This window comes from Nerophis ophidion, linkage group LG16, assembly GCF_033978795.1.
Source record: "Nerophis ophidion isolate RoL-2023_Sa linkage group LG16, RoL_Noph_v1.0, whole genome shotgun sequence".
Lineage (NCBI taxonomy): Eukaryota > Metazoa > Chordata > Actinopteri > Syngnathiformes > Syngnathidae > Nerophis > Nerophis ophidion.
This window is the reverse complement of record NC_084626.1, coordinates 22,459,107-22,479,279: the sequence shown is the minus strand read 5'-3', so window position 1 is coordinate 22,479,279 and position 20,173 is coordinate 22,459,107. Positions and strand designations below refer to the sequence as shown.

Below are 20,173 nucleotides of genomic sequence, written 5' to 3'. Positions count from 1 at the left end.
CAGCCTCCTCCATTTTGAAAATGATGACGGGTGAAGTGTCACTCGTGACGTGACGAGTTTGACCCGGTGGAAATTCTAGACATGCGCTAATAAAAATAATATTTTGCGAAACGAGTTTGACCCGGCAGTAATTCTAGGCAGGCGCATACTATATACCCGGCGGCAACTCAAGGAAATACGGTAGTAAGCATTAATTTCATCCCATTGATTTTTTTTTAATGTTGATTTTGCAGGAAATGTTATTTTCAGTGAATGCTCAGGATAGGCAAATATCAGCTTTGGCTTCAGCATATTCCTTTTTCTGTCCTTCTTTTTCTTTTTGTTTTGTGTGTAAATGTGTATGATAGTTAAAAATGTCTCATCTGGGCTGTTAAACTGCTCACACAAAATGGTTGATGGTGGATTATTTGACCCAAACAAACTTATTTCATTCATTCATTCATTCAGAATTGTTGGCGGTTTTTGGATGCATTTTCAGGCAGAATGGATTAACAAACTAATTATTTTATATTAGAATGCAAAATGTGTTCTTGTCTCTCATAAGGATTGTGAATGATGATGCAAAAATTCCAGAGAAATAGTGCAGTTCCACTTTAGTGAGCGTCAAAACTGAGACTCAGCTTCTTCCAGTCATCTGAAGTTCAACTCCAAGTTTGCTCCACGTGGCGATCTGGCCCTCAGGACACATTCTCTGTGCTCTTGGCAGTGAGAAGAAGCCATCTGCTGCCTTCAAACCCTCCCATATGTGTGTGTGTGTGTGTGTGTGTGTGTGTGTGTGTGTGTGTGTGTGTGTGTGTGTGTGTGTGTGTGTGTGTGTGTGTGTGTGTGTGTGTGTGTGTGTGTGAGAGCAGATTGATAGTAGTCATGGACAGACGTTCAAGTTCCCCTCTAAGTGGACAGAAAGATTGACGTGTGAGCATCAGGACTATTATTGCTCATCATCTTGTTGCGTGGTCTCCTTCCACACTTGCTATTTAAAGACCTTGAACCAGCAGTGCTTGCAGTCAATGATTGTCTAGTGAGGGGAAAGTGTGCGCTGACATTGTTGACTCTTATCTCTGCTGACCACTAAGCCAGCAGGACAGTCTCTGACATTAATGGACTCATCCTTTTTTCCTCCTCTTGTCTTGGATAAGGACAGTCAGTCAGTGGACATGGACACAGCGACTCTAGAACTGTCAGCCATTTGCAGGGTCCTTCAGTTATTGACTAACTGATACAAAACTACAGTGAACTGAAGGAAGAGAACACAAATGTGTGATTTGCTACTTCAGAGTTTTACCAGGAATTGATGAACGTGGACCCCAACTTAAAGTCCTACTGAAAGCCACTACTAGCCACCACGCAGTCTGATAGTTTATATATCAATGATGAAATATTAACATTGCAACACATGACAATACAGTTTACTAAATTGTAATTTTAAATTTCCCACCAAGTGTCCTGTTGAAAACGTCACAGAACGCGTGCTTGTGACATCTCGGATTATAGCAAACATTTTAGCCCAGCAACACTTACGGCTGAAAGTCGTCTCTTTTCGTCGCATAATTACACATTAATTTGGACATCTGTGTTTATGAATCTTTTGCAATTTGTTCAATTGATAATGGAGACGTCAAAGAAGAATGCTGTTGGTGGAAAGCGGTAGATTGCAGCTGCCTTTAGCACCGAGACACAGCCGGTGTTTCTTTGTTTGTTGTGAAGCTTTGGCGAACATGTTTCTCTACAACATGTCAACCAGCAAGTTTTTGGATGAGAAAATTGTGATATTAAGTCTGCTCTTACCGGAGACTTGTGCGGTGTGAGCGTCCTCCTGCAGCAGCTGTCAAAAAGGCAGCTGTGATCTTGGCTCCTCCATTGGCTTCTCTCAGAGACACTGGCGGTCACCGCAACCCTCCGACTTTCAGGTATAACTTCATAATCTCACTAAAACACTATTAACACAATAAGCAGATATGGGATTCTCCAGAATTATCCTAGTAAATGTGTCTAATAACATCTAAATCGCTCCCACTGCCCTCGCGTTTTTTTTCTTCTAGTGCTTCACTATAACTTTACTCATCCACAAATCTTTCATCCTCGCTCAAATTAATGGGGAAATCGTCACTTTCTCGGTCCGAATCGCTCTTGCTGCTGGTGGCCATGATTGTAAACAATGTTCAGATGTGAGGAGCTCCACAACCCGTGACGTCACGCGCACATCGTCTGCTACTTCCGGTACAGGCAAGGCTTTTTTATTAGCGACCAAAAGTTGTGAACTTTATCGTGGATGTTCTCTAATAAATCCTTTCAGCAAAAATATGGCAATATGGCGAAATGATGAAGTATGACACATAGAATGGAGCTGCTATCCCCGTTTAAATAAGAACATCTCATTTCAGTAGGACTTTAAACAAGTTGAAAAACTTATTGGGGTGTTACCATTTAGTGGTCAATTGTACAGAATATGTACTGAACTGTGCAATCTACTAATAAAAGTTTCAATCAATCAATCTTGTGGGAAAAGTAGAGTGAATGTCTCTCACCTGACTTGACACAGGAGCTGGCAATGGAGTGAGCACAAAGACCAAAAAAAAAACACCCCAAAAACTATTTAAAATCAGACTAAAAATGTAAACGGTAGGCTTCTTCAGTTCATGCTCCAAAGACTAGATAGGACAGTTCCAGTCTGTCCAAACTGGCTTCATACCTTGATGTTCAAAAACTAGATATGGCAGCTCTAGTATGCCGGAGCTGGCTTTATAAGTTCATGTTCCAAAGACTAGATAGGATAGTTCTCGTCCGTTGGGGCTGGCTTCCATAGTTACTGCTGAAAGACTAGATAGGATAGCTCTAGTCTGTCTGAGGTCACGTCACACATTCATGCTCAAAGACTTGTCTGTCCGAGCTGACTTCATGCCTTCATGCGTCCACAGCTCCAGATTGTTGCAGCTGGCTTTATAAGTTCATCTTCCAAAGACTAGATAGGACAGCTCTCATCCGTCTGAGCTGGTTTCAATAGGTCCTGCTCAAAGACTAAATAGGGCAGCTTTATTCTGTCTGAGCCGTCTTCATATACCTTCATGCTCAAAGACTAGATAGGACAGCTATAGATTGCTGGAACTGGCTTAATAAGTTCATGTTCCAAAGACTGGATAGGACAGCTCTCGTCCGGCCAAGCTGGCTTCAATAGTTCCTGCCCAAAGACTAGTTAGGACAGCTGTTGTCTTCTGAGGTGGCTTCATATACGTTCACGCTCAAAGACTTGTCTGTCCGAGCTGGCTTCATATGTTCATGCTCAAAGACTAGATAGGACAGCTCTTGATTGTTTGAGCTGGCTTTATAAGTTCATGTTCCAAAAATTAGATAGGACATCTCTCGTCCATCCAAGCTGGCTTTAATAGTTCCTGCTCAAAGACTAGATAGGAAAGCTCCACTCTGTCCGAGCAGGCCCTAGATAGGACAGCTCTACTCTGTCCGAGCAGGCTTCATATGTTCTTGATCAAAGACGAGATTGTACAGTTCTAGTATGTCCAAGCTGGCTTCATACATTCATGATCAAAGACTAGATAGGACAGCTCTAGTGTTTCTGAGTAGGCTTCATACATTCATGCTCAAAGACTAGATAGGACAGCTCTACTCTGTCTGAGCAGGCTTCATACATTCATGCTCAAAGACTAGATAGGACAGCTCTACTCTGTCTGAGCAGGCTTCATATGTTCTTGATCAAAGACTAGATTGTACAGCTCTAGTATGTCCGAGCTGGCTTCATAAGTTCATGTTCCAAAGACTAGATAGGACAGCTTTAGTCTCAGTCACGATTGATTCAATACCTTGGAGATTAAACTGTAAAAAAAAAAAAAAGAATGTAGCTCCTAGTGTTGTACTGATACCAATATTTTGGTCCTGGTACCAATACTAAAATTATTTTGATACTTTTCGGTACTTTTCTAAATAAAGTGGACCACAAAAAATGTCATTCTTGGCTTCATTTGAACACCAAATGTTAGTGTAGATGAAACATATGTTTATTATTGTCATTTAGTCCTTCAATAAAATAGACAACTTGTCTTTTAGTAGTAAGTAAACAAACAAAGACTCCTAATTAGTAACATATTGTGTCATTTATACACCTATTATTTTGTACACATTATGAAGGACAAACTGTAAAAATTGAGTATTAATCTACTTGTTCATTTACTGTTAATATCTGCTTGTTTTCTCTTTCAACATGTTCTATCTACACTTCTGTTCAAATGTAATAATCACTTATTCTTCTCTTCTTTGATACTTGACATTAGTTTTGGATGATACCACACATTTAGGTATGGATCCGATACCAAGTAGTTCCAGGATCATACATTGGTCATATTCAAAGTCCTCATGTGTCCGGGGACATATTTACTGACTTTATAAACAGTATATACATTTTAAAAAAACGAAAGAAGATTTTGTGAGGCCAAAAAATATCAACGTAATCATAGTATTATCAACTAGATACACTCTTGTACTTGGTATCATTACAGTGGATGTCAGGTGTAGATCCACCCATGACATTTGTTTACATTGTGATGGCGGTGAGCTATTGTATCCTCCTACACTGTGTAGTGAAGCATGTTTAGCTATTCCTCGTCCTGCAGTGATAATAATACTTTATTTATTATTATAGGGACGGCGTGGCGCAGTGGGAGAGTGGCCGTGCGCGACCCGAGCATCCCTGGTTCAATTCCCACCTAGTACCAACCTCGTCACGTCCGTTGTGTCCTGAGCAAGACACTTCACCCTTGCTCCTGATGGGTGCTGGTTGGCGCCTTGCATGGCAGCTCCCTCCATCAGTGTGTGAATGTGTGTGTGAATGTGGAAGTAGTGTCAAAGCGCTTTGAGTACCTTGAAGGTAGAAAAGCGCTATACAAGTACAACCCATTTATTTATCATTTATTTGTCGCCATGGAGGCCAGGATTAGTGATTTAGAAGTAGCTAAAACACTGTGGATGGATGTTAGCTGCGAACTAGCTAGCCATGTGTTAAAGCAGCTCTTCCTGAGGGTGTTTCAGTGTTATAACTTCACCTTTATCTTGACTTTTTACACCAAAATGCGTCCATTCTCCCTTTTCTGTCTACACACTGTGTCTGCTTGTAAGTACTCTGTGTGTGTGCTTGTACAAACCCTGTTTCCATATGAGTTGGGAAATTGTGTTAGATGTAAATATAAACAGAATACAATGATTTGCAAATCCTTTTCAAGCCATATTCAGTTGAATATGCTACAAAGACAACATATTTCATGTTCAAACTCATAAACTTTTTTTTTTTTGCAAATAATAATTAACTTAGAATTTCATGGCTGCAACATGTGCCAAAGTAGTTGGGAAAGGGCATGTTCACCACTGAGTTACATCACCTTTTCTTTTAACAACAATCAAACGAACTGAGGAAACTAATTGTTGAAGCTTTGAAAGTGGAATTCTTTCCCATTCTTGTTTTATGTAGAGCTTCAGTCCTTCAACAGTCCGGGGTCTCCGCTGTCTTATTTTAGGCTTCATAATGTGCCACACATTTTCCATGGGAGACAGGTCTGGACTGCAGGCGGGCCAGGAAAGTACCCGCACTCTTTTTATACGAAGCCACGCTGTTGTAACACATGCTGAATGTGGCTTGGCATTGTCTTGCAGAAATAAGCAGGGGCGTCCAAGAAAAAGGCGGCGCCTAGATGGCAGCATATGTTGTAAGTATGTGTAAGTTACCCATTTCTTGGGCACTAATGCACCCCCATACCATCACACATGCTGGCTTTTGAACTTTGCGTGGATAACAGTCTGGATGGTTCGCTTCCCCTTTGGTCCGGATGACACAACGTCGAATATTTCCAAAAACAATTTGAAATGTGGACTCGTCAGACCACAGAACACTTTTCCACTTTGCATCAGTCCATCTTAGATGATCTCGGGCCCAGAGAAGCCGGCGGCGTTTCTGGATGTTGTTGATAAATGGCTTTTGCTTTGCATAGTAGAGCTTTAACTTGCACTTACAGATGTAGCGACCAACTGTATTTAGTGACAGTGGTTTTCTGAAGTGTTCCTGAGCCCATGTGGTGATATCCTTTAGAGATTGATGTGGGTTTTTGATACAGTGCCGTCTGAGGGATGGAAGGTCACGGTCATTCAATGTTGGTTTCCGGCCATGCCGCTTACGTGGAGTGATTTCTCCAGATTCTCTGAACCTTTTGATGATATTATGGAGCGTAGATGTTGAAATCCCTAAATTTCTTGCAATGTCACTTTGAGAAAGGTTGTTCTTAAACTGTTTGACTATTTGCTCACACAGTTGTGGACAAAGGGGTGTACCTCGCCCCATCCTTTCTTGTGAAAGACTGAGCATTTTTTGGGAAGCTGTTTTTATAGCCAATCATGGCACCCACCTGTTCCCAATTAGCCTGCACACCTGGGGGATGTTCCAAATAAGTGTTTGATGAGCATCCCTCAACATTTATCAGTATTTATTGCCACTTTTCCCAACTTCTTTGTCACGTGTTGCTGGCATCAAAATCTAAAGTTAATGATTATTTGCAAAAAAAAATGTTTATGAGTTTGAACATCAAATATGTTGTCTTTGTAGCATATTCAACTGAATATGGCTTAAAAATATTTGCAAATCATTGTATTCTGTTTATATTTACATCTAACACAATTTCCCAACTCATGGAAACTGGGTTTGTAAGTACTCTGTGTGTGTGCACTGCCCAACATGCTCCTCTGCTCCTAAAACCAGCAATGTCATGATGTGACGATGCTGCAGGTGTGGGACCGGTCAGTTTCAGAGGTGGTATAGTACTGGAAATGATTCCTTAGTCCTTATGGCAGTACTATACTAATAGTGCTGTACCGTACAACCCTGGTAGCGACTAAGATTTGCTAGTATTCATTTGCAACAAAACCAAAAAAGTGTACCATCTTATCACTGTGTTTTTATTAAGGTATGACTGACAGGGTTATAATTCTTGGTCCTCTTGTCAGCGCCAAGTTGCTCATTTCCTTCCTGCCCAGCAGAGTCTGATGCAGCAAAGTAGCGGAGGCGTACTTACTATTGTCCCACATGAGAAGAAGATATGAAGCTCCATGACTTCAACATCGGTGCTTCTCTCTCTTCTCAGCATCAAAAGCCTCACATTGCCTCCCCAGGGAGACCAGCCTCTTGACAGGAACGTCCACGGCCCGGCCCGAGTCCCACCAGCTGTACTCGGGCGAGAGCACGCAGCTGGGTGGGTGAGCCACCAGGTAGCGGTTCAAATAGCTCTCTTCGCGGCCGCGCGCCATCACGCCGTTGGCGTGGTCCTTCTGGATGAGCATGGAACAACTCCGGGCCAGTCTGTAGACCTGCGGGACCAGCCCGCCGTACAACTCCGAGGTGTAGTAGTAGTCACCTTCCTCGTCCTCCACGTAAGCCGACGACCCCCGGTCGCTTTCATAAGGAAGCGCCTTTCGCGGCTTGCCGTAGAGTTCCGGGTGCAAGGTGGCCACCAGGTCACCCAGGATTTCTTCTCCGACCGGAGCCACAAACTCCTGGTCGACGTCAGCGCAGAAAATGTACTCGATGTTCTTGCCAATTTGGTCTTTGATGGTGTCGGCCAAAAGGGTCATGCGGCGATACACCAACCTGTCCCAGCCTGGGAACTCTGCCACAGGAACCACCTTCAGCTGCCGCCCGGGCCCCAACTTCATAGGAGGCTCAAAGGTGCCAGGTTTTTCTGTGAGGATGTAGTAGGTGACCTTCTGACTGGGGAGGAAGTAGTCCTCTGCCGAGGACACGAAACGTCTCACGAACTGGGAATACTTTCCCACCACCAGGGTCAGCAGGCCTATCCGGACTTCTCCTTCTGCAAATTCAGTTCTCCGCCTGACCGAGGTGCGGCTGTCCCCCCAGACTAGAGGAGCCCCCCAAGGCGTTTGCTGAGGGGCTCGCGGTGATGCTGCGTCGACCATGGCCGGCTTTTCTCTTCCGATGGCGGATTCCATGGAGCGAAAGTAAGGATGAGGAGACCTCATGTTGGCGCCCGCCTTACGGCCGTGGAGGAAGTCTGCAGGAATAAAACATCTGTTTCACAACTCTCATGAACATCCTCAACCCTTTAAAGGGTTTATGTGAATCCTTCTCTAGATCTTAGTTGGCTTAGGGTTCCCAGCAGGCAGGTGATTAGACGTCCGTGTCCTTAAAACTGACTTTGAAACAAGGTTGCAAAATAGTTGTGTTTGTAAATTGAGACAAAGTTGCTGTGTAATGTTGGATCAATGTTGTTGGTTGGAAAATGACCACATTTCAACGTCAAATCAAGGTCAACCTGACATTGAATGCATGAGAGATGCATGAATTAAAATCTAGAATTTACTTTCAGCAAGTTTGAGACAAAGCAGAAGCAGCTTAGTCAGTCAACAATACAGCACTGTAAGCTAGCAATAGCTCACTAAACCAACAATGCGCTGCTAAAATGCACCGTGGTAATAACAATATCGCTCATTATTGGTTCATCTTCCAGCCATGACATGTGAACGGTGCTTTCTGGAGGTTGTTTTCAGGGTTTGATAGGAGACCCTCCATCTGTTGACTCAATTGTTAGCTACTTATTTGCCATTTCAAATGCACGAAAAGGCCAACCGTCTGTCTTCTTGTCTTACGTAAGGATGGTGACTGATAAACAGCATATGTCTCTGTAATGTTCATGTATTTCCAGTATGAGCGATGTGATGGTATGGTCAGGGTGCGTGATGTGATGGTATGGTCAGGGTGTGTGATGTAATGGTATGGTCAGGGTGCGTGATGTGATGGTATGGTCAGGGTGCGTGATGTGATGGTATGGTCAGGGTGCGTGATGTGATGGTATGGTCAGGGTGCGTGATGTGATGGTATGGTCAGGGTGCGTGATGTGATGGTATGGTCAGGGTGTGTGATGTAATGGTATGGTCAGGGTGCGTGATGTGATGGTATGGTCAGGGTGCGTGATGTGATGGTATGGTCAGGGTGCGTGATGTGATGGTATGGTCAGGGTGCGTGATGTGATGGTATGGTCAGGGTGCGTGATGTGATGGTATGGTCAGGGTGTGTGATGTGATGGTATGGTCAGGGTGTGTGATGTGATGGTATGGTCAGGGTGCGTGATGTGATGGTATGGTCAGGGTGTGTGATGTAATGGTATGGTCAGGGTGCGTGATGTGATGGTATGGTCAGGGTGCGTGATGTGATGGTATGGTCAGGGTGCGTGATGTGATGGTATGGTCAGGGTGCGTGATGTGATGGTATGGTCAGGGTGCGTGATGTGATGGTATGGTCAGGGTGCGTGATGTGATGGTATGGTCAGGGTGCGTGATGTGATGGTATGGTCAGGGTGCGTGATGTGATGGTATGGTCAGGGTGCGTGATGTGATGGTATGGTCAGGGTGCGTGATGTGATGGTATGGTCAGGGTGCGTGATGTGATGGTATGGTCAGGGTGTGTGATGTGATGGTATGGTCAGGGTGTGTGATGTGATGGTATGGTCAGGGTGTGTGATGTGATGGTATGGTCAGGGTGTGCGCTGTGATGGTATGGTCAGGGTGCGTGATGTGATGGTATGGTCAGGGTGCGTGATGTGATGGTATGGTCAGGGTGCGTGATGTGATGGTATGGTCAGGGTGCGTGATGTGATGGTATGGTCAGGGTGCGTGATGTGATGGTATGGTCAGGGTGCGTGATGTGATGGTATGGTCAGGGTGTGTGATGTAATGGTATGGTCAGGGTGCGTGATGTGATGGTATGGTCAGGGTGCGTGATGTGATGGTATGGTCAGGGTGCGTGATGTGATGGTATGGTCAGGGTGCGTGATGTGATGGTATGGTCAGGGTGCGTGATGTGATGGTATGGTCAGGGTGTGTGATGTGATGGTATGGTCAGGGTGTGTGATGTGATGGTATGGTCAGGGTGCGTGATGTGATGGTATGGTCAGGGTGTGTGATGTAATGGTATGGTCAGGGTGCGTGATGTGATGGTATGGTCAGGGTGCGTGATGTGATGGTATGGTCAGGGTGCGTGATGTGATGGTATGGTCAGGGTGCGTGATGTGATGGTATGGTCAGGGTGCGTGATGTGATGGTATGGTCAGGGTGTGTGATGTGATGGTATGGTCAGGGTGTGTGATGTGATGGTATGGTCAGGGTGTGTGATGTGATGGTATGGTCAGGGTGTGCGCTGTGATGGTATGGTCAGGGTGCGTGATGTGATGGTATGGTCAGGGTGCGTGATGTGATGGTATGGTCAGGGTGCGTGATGTGATGGTATGGTCAGGGTGCGTGATGTGATGGTATGGTCAGGGTGCGTGATGTGATGGTATGGTCAGGGTGCGTGATGTGATGGTATGGTCAGGGTGCGTGATGTGATGGTATGGTCAGGGTGCGTGATGTGATGGTATGGTCAGGGTGTGTGATGTGATGGTATGGTCAGGGTGCGTGATGTGATGGTATGGTCAGGGTGCGTGATGTGATGGTATGGTCAGGGTGCGTGATGTGATGGTATGGTCAGGGTGCGTGATGTGATGGTATGGTCAGGGTGCGTGATGTGATGGTATGGTCAGGGTGCGTGATGTGATGGTATGGTCAGGGTGCGTGATGTGATGGTATGGTCAGGGTGCGTGATGTGATGGTATGGTCAGGGTGCGTGATGTGATGGTATGGTCAGGGTGCGTGATGTGATGGTATGGTCAGGGTGCGTGATGTGATGGTATGGTCAGGGTGCGTGATGTGATGGTATGGTCAGGGTGCGTGATGTGATGGTATGGTCAGGGTGCGTGATGTGATGGTATGGTCAGGGTGCGTGATGTGATGGTATGGTCAGGGTGCGTGATGTGATGGTATGGTCAGGGTGCGTGATGTGATGGTATGGTCAGGGTGCGTGATGTGATGGTATGGTCAGGGTGCGTGATGTGATGGTATGGTCAGGGTGCGTGATGTGATGGTATGGTCAGGGTGCGTGATGTGATGGTATGGTCAGGGTGCGTGATGTGATGGTATGGTCAGGGTGCGTGATGTGATGGTATGGTCAGGGTGCGTGATGTGATGGTATGGTCAGGGTGCGTGATGTGATGGTATGGTCAGGGTGTGTGATGTGATGGTATGGTCAGGGTGTGTGATGTGATGGTATGGTCAGGGTGTGCGCTGTGATGGTATGGTCAGGGTGCGCGATGTGATGGTATGGTCAGGGTGCGTGATGTGATGGTATGGTCAGGGTGCGTGATGTGATGGTATGGTCAGGGTGTGTGATGTGATGGTATGGTCAGGGTGTGCGCTGTTATGGTATGGTCAGGGTGCGTGATGTGATGGTATGGTCAGGGTGCGCGATGTGATGGTATGGTCAGGGTGTGTGATGTGATGGTATGGTCAGGGTGCGTGATGTGATGGTATGGTCAGGGTGCGCGATGTGATGGTATGGTCAGGGTGTGATGTGATGGTATGGTCAGGGTGCGTGATGTGATGGTATGGTCAGGGTGCATGATGTGATGGTATGGTCAGGGTGTGATGTGATGGTATGGTCAGGGTGCGTGATGTGATGGTATGGTCAGGGTGCGTGATGTGATGGTATGGTCAGGGTACGTGATGTGATGGACGGTCAGGGTGCGTGATGTGATGGTATGGTCAGGGTACGTGATGTGATGGACGGTCAGGGTACGTGATGTGATGGTATGGTCAGGGTGCGTGATGTGATGGTATGGTCAGGGTGCGTGATGTGATGGTATGGTCAGGGTGCGTGATGTGATGGTATGGTCAGGGTGCGTGATGTGACGGTATGGTCGGGGTGCGTGATGTGATGGTATGGTCAGGGTGCGTGATGTGATGGTATGGTCAGGGTGCGTGATGTGATGGTATGGTCAGGGTGCGTGATGTGATGGTATGGTCAGGGTGCGTGATGTGATGGTATGGTCAGGGTGCGTGATGTGATGGTATGGTCAGGGTGCGTGATGTGATGGTATGGTCAGGGTGCGTGATGTGACGGTATGGTCGGGGTGCGTGATGTGATGGTATGGTCAGGGTGCGTGATGTGATGGTATGGTCAGGGTGCGTGATGTGATGGTATGGTCAGGGTGCGTGATGTGATGGTATGGTCAGGGTGCACAAGTGTTACTACAGTGATGTCATCCCAACACACACCTACGGAAATTGCCAAAGATATTTGGAACTGACTATTCAAAATGGCCGACTGAATATGTCTCATTTTATGACGTTTAGACGGTATTTCCACATACTTTGTGGATTGTAAATACAATCGATATGGTCTAATACAGGGGTATCAAACATACGGCCTGTGGGCCCACAAACAGATTTTATGCGGCCCGCGAGAGTTTTCCAAGTATAAAATTGAGCTTTAATGAAAGAAACTGCTGCTCTAAATGTGTCCACTGGGTGTCGCACTAACAACTCTGTTGGGCAAGCAAGAGGTAGAACACATGTAGCTATGGTAACGCGTGGCTGTGGCTCCTCCCCTCGCACAAATGAAATGCAAAACCCACAGTTTTAGGTCTTGTGCTTCCAACCCATTGTTCTTTGGCCCCCTCATGGCCCCTAAATGTTGGATAAGAGAAGAGTGAGTGGAACTCCACCATCTTCAGCAGTTTTGTGTGTAGTTTGTTGAGTTAGCACAGGTTTAACACCTGGACGTGACAAATGAGGTATTTGAAGTCTCTTATTTCTTTTGTTCAATCTTGATTTCATGTTTATTGGCTTTGTAGATTCACTGACACTAAGACTAAGTTTGTTCTGGTTTTCAAACCGCACACGTTTTTTTCATTTTCCCCCCGCAAAATTTGAAGTGTTTTTCCCAAAGGATTATTTGTCATTTGTACATTTTCAGAATGTACATGTTTTATTTTTGGCCAAAGAAAAACAATCTGAATGTGTCTTTATTGTTTACTTATCATGCCATGATTTTAGCAGTTTGGCCCACCTGAGCTAAAATGAGTTTGACACCCTTGGTTCTAGCAAGGAATTACAATTAAGTGTATAGAGCAGACCTGGGCAAAATATGGCCAATGTGCTCCGTTAATCTTTTCAATCTGGCCCGCCTCACATTCCCAAATCCTTTCTTTAGATGTTTAAGATGTCAAGTGTAGCTGACATTATGATGTGCACTCATCTTTTATAATCACCCCAACTCTTCAACTATACTAACTACTTCAATGCTTGGAATCTGCATCATCTAATTACTTACTATGCTCATCTAATTACTTACTATGCTCATCTAATTACTTACTAATCTAATTAGTTGTTATGGTCATCTAGTTAGTTACTATGGTCTGCTAATCAGTTATTTTTGTCATCTAAGTAGTTACTATGGTGATGTAAGTGACAGGAGGTCAAAGGAGGCACCAAGCAGTGTGGGTGGGGAGTGTTTCCACAGAGTGTTTCCAGAGTGTGAAATGTGGGTGTCAGAGACAGACGTGGAAGGAGATTTTCACAACAAAGTTGTAAAGTTTAGTGATATATCACATATATCAGATTGGAGGTTGTTGTTTTTACCTTTCGCGTTCATATGTTGCTGTGTTTGTTGCATTTTGCTTGATTGTACAATATGTGGATGTAGAGGGGGTGTGATGTTCATATGTTGTCAATATTCACTGTTTTATCCTTCATAGTTAATATTGTAACATTCTTTATTTTCATGTACATTCTGGGTGTCTCATTCAGTACAAAATAATAAATTACATTTGTTTTTTTAAGGTGGTCTGTCATAACTTTTTTAGCATTCAATTAGACATTAATGGGAAGTTTTGTATTAGTGCTCCTAAAATAGATAAACTGGCCCCCAGACACATTTTCTTCTGTAAATTTGATCCCTGATTCAGAATAATTGCCCAGGCCTGGTATAAAGTCAACTTGTTTTTCCATTCTACTTTCTACTTGAATCTGCACAGATTTTGGAGCGTTTTTAAGTCCATGTGAAGTCCCTTTTTGGTTGAGAGAGGTGCAGAGTGCAGAGTGCAGACTTACATACGAGAAGAGACAGCAGCAGGAAGTAGAGGAGGAGATGTATCCTGGACATTCTGAGCGCTCCTGCACGGAGGAGAAACACAAGAAAGGTCACACTGGGATCTTTCAGCAGTGATGCCTGCTGGGATGTTATTCACTTTGCTCTTCAGTGGAATGACAAGAATGTGCGTCTCCAGATATTTTTCTCCTGGGAAATGTGGCCCGCTGCATGAAATGATTTAACGGCGCTAGTGCTTCAGTGTCTACACGTACTTGGACTTTCTCTAGCGGGAAGACTGCAGTGGCTGCTACTTGGCAGATGTGGTTTTGATCTATTTGTGTCCCAAGTACCAACGTGACAGCATCATGGAGTGAAGGCAGATGTGCAGTATTTCAAATGCTTTAACAAGACTTCTCCTCTCACTCACTGGCATTGTTTTGTGGGTTCCTGCACGCACAGAAAAGACAGCGGTGGCTCAGGTTGTACTGACCTGTTGGTGTCTTGCAGAACGGGAAGAGCGCCATGCTGTGACCTCTCTGGACAAACACTGACTTCCTGCCAAAATGTTCTATCTCTCTCCGGCCCTCGCTGTCCTTCACAAACTCTCACTGTTGGAAAAGTGGCGTGAAAGTCACAGATGTCCTCTTATTTTCTTCAACTTCCTTTGTGTCTCTTCTTCCACGCCCTCTTCGCCAATCTTCTCCTCCCCTCTTTTCTTCTTCTCTCCACATCTGGGGCCAAAACCCAAGCGACCAGATGTGCGCACTGGAAGCCGTACAATAAAGAATCTGCAGAATGACTCGAAACAGATGCTGAACTAAAGAAGGAAAAGGAGCTAAATGTGCGAAAGCCACAAATAATGGCAGACAACTCCAATGTGGACTTTAGGGTTTTAAATGGGTGTGATATTTTTCTGACCACTAGATGGTGGATGAGGTCTGTGGTCAGTATTAAACGTCCTTTAGTACCTGAGACCTCAATATACTGAATCTTTTTGGAAATTTGATTTAACTTTCATAAGTAGATTACACAGTACAGTTTGATTGATTGATTGATTGATTGATTGAAACTTTTATTAGTAGATTGCACAGTACAGTACATATTCCGTACAATTGACCACTAAATGGTAACACCCCAATAAGTTTCTCAACGTTAATCAATTCATGGTATTCTCGGTTTTCCTTGTTTAAATATTCCAAAGCATAGGTGGCCACACTTTTACTGCAGGCCAGCTACTTTTCAACTGACCAGGTAGATCTGATCTACCTCATCTTCACACACACACACACACAAATATATATATATATAGATGGATATATATATATATATATATATAGATGGATATATATAGATATATATATAGATGGATATATATAGATAGATATATAAATGTAATAATGTATATATATATATATATACACATATATACACACACACATGTATATGTGTATATATATTTAAAATAGAAATATATATATCTACATATATACAAATACACATATCTACACATATATATGTATACATACATATATATATATACACACACACATATATATAATATGTATATAAATATATATGTATATATATCTAGGTGTATACATTTATATAAATATAATACATATATATTTACAATACAAATATATATAAATATAAACATTATATATATATATCTACACATATATATATATAAACATGCACACACACATATATATATATATATTTATATATATATATATATACACACACACACACATATATCTATATCAATACATATATATGTATCTAGATATGTTTAAAATAGAAATATGTATATCTACACATATATATAGATATAAATATATATGTATGCACACATATATATATAATATATATATTATATATAATATGTATATAAATAAATGAATATATATATCTATATATATATATATATTTATATATATATATATATAGATATATATATCCATCCATCCATCCATTTTCTACCGCTTATTCCCTTTTGGGGTCGCGGGGGGCGCTGGCGCCTATCTCAGCTACAATCGGGCGGAAGGCAGACTACACCCTGGACAAGTCGCCACCTCATCGCAGGGCCATCACAGATAGACAGACAACATTCACACACTAGGGACCATTTAGTGTTGCCAATCAACATATATATATATATATCATATGTATATATATATATATATATATATATATATATATATATATATACATACATACATTGTTGTCAGTGCAGGCTGCAATGTACATTGTAATATATATTTCCAGGCATATTGCTCCATCTGTTGAACACTATAGAGGGACAAATGTGACAAAATTCAAAACTTATTTAAATTATTAATTTAAATGTTTTATTAATCAATAATCATTGAAAATAATTCAATGAATGTGTTTTTAAATGTGTAAGTTATTTACTTATTGTAAAATTCTGTTTAATTATCCAATCATTTAATTGCTCGTTGATTTCATTATTTTATGATTTAATTGATTAACGCACATTTAAATGATTGATTTCATTATTTCACTATTCCATTAATGACACAATTAAGTAACTATTTAATTTAATTTTGGGACAACATGAAAAAAAATTCAATTAATGATGTATTTATTATTGTGTCCCAAAATTAAATAAATCATGTTAATTATTATTTTTCAATTTTTGGGCTAACATTTGGAGTATCACCTAAAACTAATGTAAAGTTTGAAAACAAGAAAAGAATAAGTGCTTATTACATTTGAACAGAAGTGTAGATAGAAACTGCAAGTGATGAAAGTACAAAAGTCAACAGAAAGTAACCAGATATTATTAGCAAGTTTTTTTTTCCCTTTCTCCCCCTTTTTTTTTCTTTTTTCTTTTCAACTGCTTTTTTTTTGCTGTACTAGAATATGACGAAGCATGTTTTGTGGTCACTGCGACTACATTGGGAGACGTGTGTGTGTCCATGAGGATACAATGTAATGCAGAGGTGTACTTATGACTATTTCATGGAGGTGGAGAGAGGGAAGCCTCATCCTACTTTAAAGCAAATAAACAACAACAAATTCAGTATCTTGTCAAAAAAGTAGGCAAAAACTTTAATATTGTAAACCATTGGTTAACGCTCTTTTAGTGAAACAAGTCCTCAGCCTTTAAAAGGGAACTGCCCTTTTTTTGGGATTAGTGCCTATCATTCAACATCCTTATGTAAGACAAGCACACACACGTGTTTTTTGTTTTTATGCATTCCAATAACACTGTTAAAATAAACCCTCCTGCAAGCAATTGTTAAAAATCAACAGTAAAACACTGCAAAAGCCAAAATAGTTTATTCCGGTAGTAAATAGAGTGGATTCCTGCAAAGCAAGGAATAGTACAAAACTAAATGACTATGGCCTTAAAACCTAGAACACACATGACTTTACTGTGGAAATAATTAAAAAACAAAGTAAAATGCATTTGCTAATACTTTAATGTCACAAGCCTGCAAATACTCTCAAATGTATGATAGTATTCTGTCTAAATGAAAGGTTTTACAGATAGTACATGTACAATTAAAGCATGCCATAATTGTTTTAGGGGTTTGTTTAAAGCATTAGCTTACTTAACTTTTGGCTAACAACAAGATGTCTTGTATTTTGTGGCAAGTGGTTTCAGACATGGAGGGTTATGTCTTTGGTCTTTTGCACACTGCATGGAATTGAACCTCGCTATGTGTTGGAACTGCCAGCTATTGAACAGATACACAGCATTGAAGTCTAATGTTTTAATAGCTGACTTAAAAGAACATGTTGCCCAGTGAAAGGTTGTACAAACACTTTTATGTTAAAATCCTTATGTACTGCAAGACATGTCTCAGAAAGACAAGCATGCTGCACATACTAAATACAGTGGTGCAGTGCTTAGCGCTCGTGCTTCACAGTGACAAGGACCTGGGTTCGATTTCCAGGCTAAGGAGCTTTCTGTGTGGAGTTTGCATGTTCTCCCCGAGACTGTGTGGGTTCCCTCCGGGTACTCTGGCTTCCTCCCACATGCACCGTCCTGTCCCCTTAGCAGGAAAACAGCCCCAAAGCATGATCTTTCCACCCCCATGCTTCACAGTAGGTATGGTGTTCTTGGGATGCAACTCAGTATTCTTCTTCCTCCAAACACGACGAGTTGAGTTGATACCAAAATGGATACATGAATGATACAGCAGAGGATTGGGAGAATGTCATGTGGTCAGATGAAACCAAAATAGAACTTTTTGGTATAAACTCAACTGGTGGTGTTTGGAGGAAGAAGAATACTGAGTTGCATCCCAAGAACACCATACCTACTGTGAAGCATGGGGGTGGAAACATCATGCTTTGGGGCTGTTTTTCTGCTAAGGGGACAGGACGATTGATCCGTGTTAAGGAAAGAATGAATGGGGCCATGTATCCTGAGATTTGGAGCCAAAACCTCCTTCCATCAGTGAGAGCTTTGAATGCTTGACCAAATACTTATTTTCCACCATCATTTACAAAAATAAATTCTTTAAAATTCCTACAATGTGAATTCCTGGATTTTTCCCCAAATTCTGTCTCTCACAGTTGAAGTGTACCTATGATGAAAATGACAGACCTCTGTCATCATTTGAAGTGGGAGAACTTGCACAATCGCTGGCTGACTAAATACTTGTTTGCCCCACTGTATCTCTTATGTGTGACTGCCATCATATTGCAGTCTACACGTATCTCTTATGTGTGACTGCCATCATATTGCAGTCTACATGTATCTCTTATGTGTGACTGCCATCATATTGCAGTCTACATGTATCTCTTATGTGTGACTGCCATCATATTGCAGTCTACATGTATCTCTTATGTGTGACTGCCATCATATTGCAGTCTACATGTATCTCTTATGTGTGACTGGCATCATATTGCAGTCTACACGTATCTCTTATGTGTGACTGCCATCATATTGCAGTCTACATGTATCTCTTATGTGTGACTGCCATCATATTGCAGTCTACACGTATCTCTTATGTGTGACTGCCATCATATTGCAGTCTACATGTATCTCTTATGTGTGACTGCCATCATATTGCAGTCTACATGTATCTCTTATGTGTGACTGCCATCATATTGCAGTCTACATGTATCTCTTATGTGTGACTGCCATCATATTGCAGTCTACATGTATCTCTTATGTGTGACTGGCATCATATTGCAGTCTACATGTATTTCTTATGTGTGACTGCCATCATATTGCAGTCCACATGTATCTCTTATGTGTGACTGCCATCATATTGCAGTCTACACGTATCTCTTATGTGTGACTGCCATCATATTGCAGTCTACACATATCTCTTATGTGTGACTGCCATCATATTGCAGTCTACACGTATCTCTTATGTGTGACTGCCATCATATTGCAGTCTACATGTATCTCTTATGTGTGACTGCCATCATATTGCAGTCTACACGTATCTCTTATGTGTGACTGCCATCATATTGCAGTCTACACGTATCTCTTGTGTGACTGCCATCATATTGCAGTCTACATGTATCTCTTATGTGTGACTGCCATCATATTGCAGTCTACACGTATCTCTTATGTGTGACTGCCATCATATTGCAGTCTACACGTATCTCTTATGTGTGACTGCCATCATATTGCAGTCTACATGTATCTCTTATGTGTGACTGCCATCATATTGCAGTCTACACGTATCTCTTATGTGTGACTGCCATCATATTGCAGTCTACATGTATCTCTTATGTGTGACTGCCATCATATTGCAGTCTACATGTATCTCTTATGTGTGACTGCCATCATATTGCAGTCTACACGTATCTCTTATGTGTGACTGCCATCATATTGCAGTCTACACGTATCTCTTGTGTGACTGCCATCATATTGCAGTCTACATGTATCTCTTATGTGTGACTGCCATCATATTGCAGTCTACATGTATCTCTTATGTGTGACTGCCATCATATTGCAGTCTACACGTATCTCTTATGTGTGACTGCCATCATATTGCAGTCTACATGTATCTCTTATGTGTGACTGCCATCATATTGCAGTCTACACGTATCTCTTATGTGTGACTGCCATCATATTGCAGTCTACATGTATCTCTTATGTGTGACTGCCATCATATTGCAGTCTACATGTATCTCTTATGTGTGACTGCCATCATATTGCAGTCTACATGTATCTCTTATGTGTGACTGCCATCATATTGCAGTCTACATGTATCT

At 42.3% G+C, this 20,173-nt stretch overlaps 1 protein-coding gene and 1 long non-coding RNA gene across 4 annotated transcripts in view; one reads left to right on the top strand and one right to left on the bottom strand.

The window, feature by feature from the left end:
* LOC133535158 (uncharacterized) overlaps window positions 1-20,173 on the top strand; it is a 122,713-nt gene that overhangs the window by 47,426 nt on the left and 55,114 nt on the right. The window lies entirely within an intron of this gene.
* On the bottom strand, window positions 6,925-14,950 carry LOC133535668 (globoside alpha-1,3-N-acetylgalactosaminyltransferase 1-like). The gene is made up of 3 exons (XM_061875624.1): window positions 14,454-14,950; window positions 13,984-14,046; window positions 6,925-8,054 (listed from the first exon to the last, which is right to left on the bottom strand). Exons 1-3 carry the CDS (start codon window positions 14,485-14,487, stop codon window positions 7,102-7,104), a joined length of 1,050 nt encoding a protein of 349 aa, XP_061731608.1. The 5' UTR covers window positions 14,488-14,950; the 3' UTR covers window positions 6,925-7,101.